Source organism: Copadichromis virginalis, linkage group LG3 (assembly GCF_057382275.1).
Source record: "Copadichromis virginalis isolate Kocher_CV1m ecotype Utaka linkage group LG3, C_Virginalis_male_GT1.1, whole genome shotgun sequence".
Classification (NCBI taxonomy): Eukaryota; Metazoa; Chordata; class Actinopteri; order Cichliformes; family Cichlidae; genus Copadichromis; species Copadichromis virginalis.
In genome coordinates, this window is record NC_140620.1 from 17,107,055 (window position 1) to 17,117,788 (window position 10,734).

The 10,734-nt window shown below is 41.1% G+C and overlaps 1 protein-coding gene across 3 annotated transcripts; it reads right to left on the minus strand.

Annotated features, from left to right (window-relative positions):
* Positions 1-741: 741 nt before the first annotated feature.
* LOC146713105 (coxsackievirus and adenovirus receptor homolog) lies at positions 742-9,811 on the minus strand. Of its 3 annotated transcripts, XM_085452353.1 has the most exons (4): positions 9,602-9,811; positions 6,415-6,505; positions 2,232-2,594; positions 1,451-1,993 (listed from the first exon to the last, which is right to left on the minus strand). In XM_085452353.1, the coding sequence occupies exons 2-4, from the start codon at positions 6,425-6,427 to the stop codon at positions 1,620-1,622; spliced, it is 750 nt and encodes a 249-aa protein (XP_085308479.1). In that variant the 5' UTR covers positions 6,428-6,505; positions 9,602-9,811; the 3' UTR covers positions 1,451-1,619. The 3 variants fall into 3 exon arrangements, with proteins under 3 accessions (XP_085308480.1, XP_085308479.1, XP_085308478.1); XM_085452354.1 differs by lacking the exons at positions 6,415-6,505; positions 9,602-9,811 and adding an exon at positions 5,559-5,805 and having other exon boundaries at positions 742-1,518; XM_085452352.1 differs by lacking the exons at positions 6,415-6,505; positions 9,602-9,811 and adding an exon at positions 5,559-5,933.
* Between the last annotated feature and the right edge of the window lie 923 nt (positions 9,812-10,734).

Below are 10,734 nucleotides of genomic sequence, written 5' to 3' on the forward strand. Positions count from 1 at the left end.
CCACAGCTGAAAAGCCCAAACCATGGCGAAAGGAGGACTCTGTAAACTACTTGTTTTCTGTATCATTTCTGATGACTATGTTAAAAAGGAGTCAAAAACATTTTATGTTTTTGTTTTGGCTTTCTATTGTGATTTTTTTAAATTTAATTACTATTTATTCATTTTGACTCCTGCGCACCATGACGGAACAGGTAGCTGTTCTGTCATGGTGCGCAGTCCTCGCCGGTTGACCTGACATGCTTATCCCTAAATTTGATTGTTCATCTGGACGTAGCGTTTTCAGTGGGGGAAACCTTCCTATGTTTGCACAAAGTGCCATAGCAATTTCCTAATGTTGTAAATCTGCTCAACATTAAATCATCAATCAATCAACAATAGACCCTCTTCCCGATTTCTGACTCAGCTGAGACTGAAGAAGTCACTTGGATGAGTGACAAAACATTTCTCCCACTGAAAATGTCCAGATAAATAGAATCACTCTTGATTGAGCATCAGGACTACTGTGTCTATGTTGTGTTCTGGTGAAGTAGCCGGACTCCTTTATTTAGAACTATGAAATGTGAGGTCATATTGTGAGCTGCTAACCTCCAGGTTAGCCTGCACTGAAGTTGATAAAAAAAAGAGGCAGTTCTATCAATGTAACAGGGAGGAAGACTACAGAATAATGTAATTGGACCAATTGTCCAACGATTCTGATCCACTACCTCTGAGAGGCAGGTCTGTAATTATGAGAAGCAGAAACAGTTTACACATGGTTATATTTATTTTGGATCCATTCAAGGTGACAAAATCGGCATCAACAGTTTCAGGAAGTCAGAGCTTCTGATTAAAAAACAAAGTACAGCCACAGGAAATGTTGGAATAAAAAAAAAAAAACACATTAAGTACTAACACATGTGGATCTTTGTCAGCAAAATATATAAAGGAAAGTAACAGCTGGACAGTAACAGACTGAAGTGTCTCCTTCATGGAAGGTAAAGTTCAATAAAGCTGAATCGTTCCAGATCAAAGGGAGGAAATGTTGGACCTGCAGCTACATAGAAATGTTTGTTTCTTTGGTTTCATTTTAATATAATTACATTTAAAACGAGTCAAACACCAGCAACATGTGATCAAAGGATCCTGAGTAATATCAGACAAATACTGTTTATATTCCAAAAAACTTTCTCCTCTTTTCTGATGAAAAATGTAAATTAAATGCAAAATCTGGACGTGTCTGACAGGTACCTGCTAAATGTTTAATATTACTGATTTCTGTCTTTCCACATTTTCAGTGACACGACTGAAAGCAAAGCACAAAAATCACAGTTAAGCTGACATTTCAAACAGGCTGAAATTCAACAGGAGGCTGGTGTGAATCCTGACTCTGCTGTTGTTCATGTTTTCTGTAGATCAAAAAACCAACAACAGCAACAAGAAGCACAGCAGAAAGAATCAGACCGACGATCAGTCCAACAGATCCATCCTCCTTCCCTCCAGCCTCCTTCCCTCCATCCTCTGTGTCTCCTCCTGTCTGACCTGCAGGTGAGAAACAGGTGTGAGGTGTCAGCTGTCAGGTAGGTGATGAGTGAAGAAAAGAACAGAATCCATTTCCTCTTCAAACTGCTGTCAGACATTATCTACTGCACTCTGATGTTTCTCTCTGGAAGCAGTCCTGCAGTTTCCTGAGGAGGAGGACAAACAAGTTCATTCTCAAGTGTCAGAGTGACATCAGGGATCCTTGTTGAGTGTCCGTGGCAGTTGTTTGCTTCCAGGTCATTTCTGTCATTGTATTCAGCAGCAGGAGATTTAGAGTTTAGAAAACTCTCAGACATTTCGATCTGTGGTTCAGTGGGAGGATGGTGTGAGTCCTGATTACATTGTATATGTTTTCTATAGATCAAAAAAAGAACAACAGCAGCAGAAAACACCACAGCAACAACTGAAAGACCAATGACGAGTCCAAAAGATCCATCCTTCTTCCCTCCGTCCACTGTGTGTACTCCTGGCTGACCTGCAGGTGAGAAACAGGTGTGAGGTGTCAGCTGTCAGGTAGGTGATGAGTGAAGAACAGAACAGAATCCATTTCCTCTTCAAACTGCTGTCAGACATTATCTACTGCACTCTGATCACATCACTCAGACCAGCTGCTTTCTACAAAGTCTCATCAACAACATCTTTAGAAACAAACATCAACAACCAGGAAGCAGCTTCACCTCTGATCACACACACACTCAACTCTACTCACTCACCTGGAGGAACGACTCTCAGTGTGATGATGCTGATGGGATCATTTTTCAAAACACCTCTCTTCCTGCGCTTTGCTCCTCTCTGGACGACACGACACTCGTATGTTCCAGTGTCATTAATCGTCACATTCTTCAGCATCAAAGACACGTCTCCATCCTTCATCTGTCTGTCCAGCAGCTCCACCCGGTTCCTAAAAGATGGATGCTGATTTTCTGGATCAAACAGCTCATCGCGGAACAAAAGCACATATTTCTCTCCCAGGTCAGCTCTGCTCCACTCTAGAACAATAATGTTATTGTTGTTTGGAGCTTGACATGGCAAAGTGACGTTCTTTTGTCCAGGTTTAGCTGGGATGATTTTCTGATCTGAAACAAGAACCAACACAGAGGAGAGAGGTTAAAGGTCAAAAAACAACGACTCACTTCTACACCAAGCAATGAGAGTGAAGGTCACTTGTGTCAAACCTCATTTTTACTGACAGTGATTTAAAAGTTGTTATAATAGTGTCTCACTTTGTTACCTACCTACAATAAATAAGGAGCTAATTGAGATCTCATACTCGTGAAACACAAACTTTAAGCAACAGTCTGAACATATTTCTGACTTTTACTGTTTGGGCTCAGACACAATGTTCCCGTCTGGGTAAATAAATAAATGGTAAATGGCCTGGACTTGTATAGCGCTTTTCTAGTCCCTAAGGACCCCAAAGCACTTCACACTACATTCAGTCATTCACACACACATTCACACACTGGTGATGGCAAGCTACATTGTAGCCACAGCTGCCCTGGGGCGCACTGACAGAGGCGAGGCTGCCGGACACTGGCGCCACCAGTAGGCAAACATTGGGTTTGTATCTTGCCCAAGGATATTTGGCATGCAGGAGGCAGCCTGGGATCGAACCACCGACCTTCTGATTAGTGGCTGACCTGCTCTGCCACCTGAGCTACAGCCACCCGGGTACGTGTTTCTTTTTAGACAACAAATGCAAACATGCTTTAAAATCCCAACTGCACATCAATGGACAAGGATGACCGTTGGGTTGGGTCAATACTGATTGGCTGATTAAGGGTAAGCACAAGTATGCAGAAAAAAGCACAGAGTGGCTGCAGTGGACACCAGTTTTCACTTCAGCTCTTTGTGTGTTATAATTTGACTCTTCTCTGTGGTTGGCTGAAGATCAACAAACAGCACAAGGAAGATTTGCCCACAGACCGGTTGTACCACATACACTGCCTCCATCAACATCAAACACTGTGCAGGTAGATGAGCCGTCCGTCTGCCTCATATTACTGCACTGAAGCATAAAAGCAGCATTAGAGTGGCAGCTTCAGATGCCACTGCTTTGCTGCAGCAGCTGCCTCTATTCAGAGGTGATGCCACCACCTGCTGAGCAGAGCTGTCGTGATTAAACACTGAAGGATATTAATCACAAGCACATTTGTGCAACCGCACACAAGAACTTGAGTTGTGGTTCATTTGTAAAGCTCTGGAGAGATACAGACGACACTGACAAACGAGGCATGTTCAGTGCAAAGAATCTAGATATCCTCATGCTCCGGTAACTTCAGGGTTAATTTGGGGTTTTCTGTACTACAGATTTGTAGTTAAACAGCAATGAAATATCCACTTACTGACTGAGCAATCGTCCAGCATTATCATCAATATTCCTATAATCAATATAAAGTCTTAGACACAACTGTTGCTATTTTTGAGGGGATGGTGTCCTTTAGGGTCAATAGACGTCCAACATCTTATTCTGACTCATGAATAACTTTGAACAGAGAAGCATCCAGGTAGCAGACCAGCCTCAACTATAATCCATCATATTCACGTGTCTTACTGATAAAACTGTGGAATTAAAACTCACACAATAAGTGTTTGTGAGCTTTTCTTCCTTCCTTTAAATAGGATACATTTTATTAACAGCTCTTCTCTAGTCTCACTGACCAAAACGTGCACACATTTATACAGCACGTTTTACACTGAACTACAGCACAGAGCCTTTCCTCTACATCTGATTATCTACAGCAGATTTTATGTATAACCTCTACATATGTTTAATGACCTTGTATAGTTTATCCTTCCTTTGCACAATCAGCTGCTGTTACACTAATCACTGTGACTGTTTTGATGTTGCCAACACATCTGTTTCATGTGAACATGTAAGTGCATCCTGGAGAAGTTTTGGGGCGACTGTTTCATGACCACACAAGGAAAATGCTACTTGTCTATCTGATCAACAGTATTTGGGTACATGAATCTAGATAACTTAAAGACACCCTCTATCAGTGTTGCCAACTTATAACTAATGAACACACACACACACACACACAAAGTAACTCCCCCAGAGCGCCAATTTCGGGTCACTGTTGCCAGTGTGGAGCAGGGTTGGAATTGTGACATTAAAAAAACAACATTTGCTAAAAGAAATGTAATTTGTAGTTAAATAATTCTAACTGCCTTTTGGACGTTTTTTACTCACTTTATGTCTCTTCCATTATTTCTGTCTCCAACAACGTAGGTTACAATTACATTAGCATGACCAAATATGCAAATTAGGTGATGATGTCATTTAGCGACTCCTAGTGACTTTTAGGACAACCAATAGCGAATTTGATTACTGAGGAGTTGGGAACACTGCCCTCTATATGTTGAACTCTGCAGTACAAGACCAAGTTCTCAGAGTGAAGCGTATTTAACAATTCTCAAACAGTAGCAGTGCAGATCAGTAGCGTCTTCCATCCGAAATGGGAAGTCAGCAATTTCTGCTTCTTAGTCAGAATTACTTTCAAATAGAAGTACAAAATGAGGCAGTGCACACAAACAGTATCAAACCCGAAACGTGTAATCTGTACTTTCACTTTTGTGCTATTGTGTCAGCATTGTGCTGTACGGCTAGCTACAGATAGAAAACCAGCAGAATAACAAATCAGTGAGATCTCCAGCATGTAACAGGTCGTTGGTGTCCATCCACATCCATGGACTCCAGTTAGCTAGAAGCAACATAAATAGTGTTTTCTTTTCTTTTCTGACTCGTACTGGAAGGTAGTTAGCTCAGGAGAGACGTCACAGTACAACCTCCACCAGACCTCTGAGATTAAATAAGCGTAACAAGATTTTAAATTTTAAGCTTTTACTAATGTTTACAGGCACTGCTGCCATCTTGGATGGTGAATTCAGGATTATTGGGGATTTTCACAGGTGGTATTTGAAAGCTGAATTTCGTACTGTAACTCGTTACTGGGTTACATAAAAATAATTCATAATCCATCTTAGTTTTTATGTCAGAGCGAAAGTGATTTTGGGTTCTCATAGTTAAATCTCACCTGCAGAGACAAACACGAAGAGACCGACAAACAGCAAAGTGTAGAAAAACAAAAAAGACGTTCGGCGAGACATTTCCGTAGCCTAGCTAGCTAACACTTCCACCCAAACATTAGCGGACGTCACATCCGTGGGTTGGAGACAGAGTGTACGATCATTTCTTTTTTTTTTTGATAGTTTTCAATTATATCTATATTTTATAATATATTATAATCACGGAGAGGCCGCAACAGCTCGAGACGAGAAAGAAATTAAAAGAATCGAAGGCAACAACAAAAAACTGAGTTCTCTACTTCCTGTCTTCACTTTTTCTACTGGAATAAAAGAGCTGATGCAGAGTTTTTATCTAAGTGGTGACGCCTGCCGTTCAGGAGAAAACTGCAGAAAAACTGCTATTTGACGCAGTCATGTCAGGTTGATTTGGGTTCCAGAGATTCATATTATTGGGTTTTTATTTACTGATCTGATGATGGGGAACTGGGGTTTAACTTCTGAAAGTCACAGAGAAACTTTGATTTCAGTGAACTGCAGATAAAATTCGATAAAATCCAAACACTCAGATATGAAAGCTGAGCAAAGAGTAGGCTAGCTTTCGCTGAGAGTTTGGTTATCTGATAGCTTGGTCCATTTTTTAAAATTTGAAAATATTGAAAAAGTAATGAAAAGTAACATAGCACTAGTTTATTAAACAGCAATGCCTAAGCAGTCCTTAGTTTCGAGAAGAATAATCGTTAATCTCTCCTGTTCTCTTTCTTACATCTTTTCTCACTGAGTTTCTCTCCATGAGAAACAGTCCATCCCTGAAACAGTGTTTTCTGATATTTGTTGAGATGTTTGAAACATGTACTTTGAAATTACCTGTCACTTCCATCCATCCATTCTCTTCAGCCTATCCTTATCAGGGTCGCAGGCGGGGCCAATCCCAGTTGTCATAGGATCAGACCCATCACTGAAAAAAACAAAACTAAGGTTACTCTACAGTAGAGCTAGATAGATGCCGAATCACTGCAACTTGAACTTGATTGACTTTTGCAGCACGAACACGTGACAGGAATGACAGAAATGCAGACATGTCTACAAATGTTTTGGCAGCACAGCTGGGAGGAAAGCAACAAATTGCAGCCCAAAGATGATCTGGCTGGACATTAGCTAGAAATTAACATGATAGCCTCATGTGACAAATCGACATCAGTCACATGGGTGTATCAAACAGGGGCTGCAGAAAGAAAATAGACACATATGAGAAAAGTGACCCACTGAACCCAAATCAGCTTCAAATTTTGAAAACTATCCTGGGAAAACATTCTTACTTATGACCAAAACCTGGAGAGTTGAGTAAGCTCTGCAGTGTGGTGGCAGATTTCCTTTCTTGTGTGTTAATCACATATTTAATCATATCACATTAGTTATAGTAATTTCACTTTCTCACTTAGTTGTATGCATGTTCACTACAGAGGGGCCTTGTGCTCTGCACACACAGTGAGACCATTGTAAGGGAGACATTAAATAGATAGTGAGACTCTTTTTGCTTATCGAGGGATGCGGATGTTTAAGTAGGGGCCCTGTTATGAAGTTGAAGGTCTACAGGCATCCTGCTTGTAGGGAGGTGACGGGTGGTCATAACTTTCCTTGGATTGGGGGGGAGTCAAGGATGAGTTGGACTGAAGGTATAGAGATAAATGATGTGCTGTGGAACGTTCTTTATTTGACAGTTTGGGAAGGTATAAAATTGTTCATGGGCGGTGTCTTTCCTCAGAAAACTGTTTGGTGTTTGACCTGAACGTTTTCTCCACATTGCAATGTGTTTATTAAACCCACTTCAAATCAAGCTCACTGGGTGTGTTGCAGGTTATTGTTAAAATTTCCACAACAGCAGCAAAGGAAGCCCAGCAGAGGATGTACTTCCTGAGGCAGCTGAAGAAATTCAACCTACCAACACGGACGATGATGCAATTCTACACTGCAATCATCGAGTCCATCCTCACCTCCTCCATCACTGTGTGGTACGCTGGAGCCACTATCAGGGACAAACAGAGACTGCAGCGTGTTGTGCGCTCTGCTGTGATTGGCTGCAGACTCCCATCTCTGCAGGACCTGTACACCTCCAGTACACTGGGGCGTGCAGCTCGGATCACAGCTGACGCTTCTCACCCTGGACACAGTCTGTTTGACCTGCTCCCCTCAGGCAGGAGGCTCCGGTCCATTCGCACCAGAACCTCTCGCCATAAGAACAGTTTCTTCCCCTCTGCTGTTGGACTCATGAACAATAACCATATGACTGTTCCCACCACTAACACATGACCCTACGCTGTGTTCACTGCATCATTCCATGTTTGGCACTGATCACCACCTGCACTCATGTATATATCTTTCTACTTAGCACTTTTAATTCTTATTTTTATGTTCATTTAAGTGTTGTCTGACAGTATGTTTGCACTAAGTGCCGCAGCAATTTCCTAATGTTGTAAACCTGCACAACATTTGGCAATAAGATTCTGATTCTGAAATGAGCATTCCTTTAAATGGTGAGCAGTAGCTTTCCATATAGTCTGTTTTTGTCACGGACCCAGCTCTGGAGGACTCGGGGTCCGTGAGCAGTTTTGACTGTTGATATTGTTGTTAATATTATTTTGGTGATGTGTGTTTTTCTGCACTGTGCTGTGTTAGTCTGTGTCCCACTCATATGTATAGGCAGGGTATGGGTGTGTATGTCTGCGGGTGTGGCTGGAGGATGGAGCTCAGCCACCTGCAGGCCTGAGGGGTGTGGCCCTGTGGAAGGACTGGCCACACCTGTTGGTGATCAGGGCTCGTCGGGGGAGCTACTTAGGAGAGAGTTGGAGCTCCCACCGGCGCGGGATCATTAAGCGAAGACTCCAAGTCAGTGTGTAGCATTAGGAAGTGCGGATCGTGTGTGTGTGTGTGTGTGCGCGCGGGTTCAGTGTTTAACGGCTGCTTCTGTATTGTCCTGCAGGTGAAACGAGGGACCAGAAGGGCAGCACGCACAGGGTGTGCAGTAACACAACAGCGGGGAGCACGAGCACAGACGTCGGAGGGAAGCACGCACACGGGGTTCGAGGGAGCAACGGGGAGTTATTGTGTTTACAGCTTTCCACTGTAAATAAAGAGCACTGTTTGCATCGCAGAGTCTGCGTTTTGGGTCCTCCTTTCCCCACATCCCCACGGTCTGCCAGCGAGACCGTGACAGTTTTACACCTCGACCAAACAAGAAATACAAAATGAAAACATTTCAAAACAAATCTCAGACATAATGTTGAGTCTTTTGTATGATTTGGTGTATCTCAAATTTAAAAAAAAGGAATAATCCAAAAAGTAGTTATATTAACACTAAAACACACAAGAAAACAAAGTAAATTATTCCTCCCAAACAAATCGTATAAATTCCAAAAGCCCAAATAAAATCCTAAAAGATACAAAAGACAAACAAAACAGAAAGCAGAAAGTCACCATAAAAACAGCAACAATGAAGTCAAACTGGAAGCCAAACATGGAGTGGAAAACCTGAAACTCAGTCCTATGAAAACCACAAAGGAACAAACACTCAGTATTGTCAGAAATACACCCCACTATTAGAACAATAAAGCAATTAAAATTGAGCCAAATAAAAATCAAAAACAGAAACCAAACAAAAGACTGAAAGAGAAATCTTCAAGACAACTCAAAATCCCAGGAGCTGAATCAGGGATCATGTCAGAATCTCCAACATAAATAGTGCCCTCACTACATTTCCTGTTTGTCATTGAGTTGATTTTCTTCTTTATATTGTGTCAGATAAAGTCTGACAGCTTTGAATTAAAACTTATTGAAATAATTTCATATGATGTGTTTCCACAGATGAAACCAGCCAACAGTGAATCAGATGCTTCACACTAACTCCACATGACATTCATCTGTAACCAGGAAAGTGAAGCTTTAATCCAGTTCAGATGGATTAACATGAACAATCTGTTAATCCACTGAAGCTCACAGACTTCATAAACCTGTCAGATTATCTAAAAGACTGAAAGACGTCATTTTAAACACTTACTGTTGTTCTGAAGGATCTCTGAAACCCTCAAACACTCTTCTGATCATCAGGATGGAAAAATTATCCACTGAGAGCAAATAGAAAAAAGAAAGGAAACAAACTTTGACGATTTGGTCTCTGGCTGCACTAAACAGCCCCAGTGAACAATCTAACCCGTATTTCCTTGTCAGCTGTTTAATACGACACACCTTAGACCAGTTTGACTTCATAGCATTCCCGGACTTACTCAGCTGACTGGATCTGAGCCGTGTATTTGACAAACAAATACCACAAACACACCTAAAGTAGCAGAGAGGTAACAGCAACAGGAAGTTAATTCTCTGGCACAGGTGGATGTGTAGACTTTGTAGACTGTCTGTGTGTTTAGAGTCGAGATAAATGATGAATGAAGGGTCTCATGACAAAATGATAATAATAAAAGTCAAAGGTGTTTTTGTATTCAACAAATATAGACACTAATAAGAGAAGACAAATAAAAGAAAACCAGTTTATATTAAACACACACATTACAGAAAATGTCAAAGGAATTATTCTAAAATATACTGTTGTACCTCCAGAGTGTACTGATTAACGTAAAGGTTGCTGGTTTGATTCCAGCTGGAGACACAAATCACTTTAAGACTGTCAGGAGGGGCACCGGGTGTAAAACTCTGTAAATCAAAATAAGGGGCACTAACTGCTGTGGGGTCGTCATGTGACCAGGAGCAGTCAAATGTAACTACTTTCTCTTTTACTCAACAGTGTTGAATGTAACAGTGTTGTTACTTTCATCTGTACAAAGTTTGTGTAAATAAGTTCTCACAGACAGAAAATCTGTGACAGCACCTCCCACCTGACCACTTCAGAATCAGCTGAGGATATTTGTACAATCATTTATTAAAGGTTTTTAAATACTACATATATATTGGGAATTACATACCCTTGCACTAAACAGCAGTGTTGGTTAAATATATCTATCATTTTGTGCCCTCATACTTATAGTTCAGGATATACATACATGATATTTTCAGGGCTAAAAATCTTTGTTAAACTCTGTTTCCAAGTATTCTGAATGTTGACATTTCCTCTATAAAGATCTGAAGGAATCTCTAAACACAGTTTTGTGGTTGTGGTGAAGTGAGTCACATAAAGAG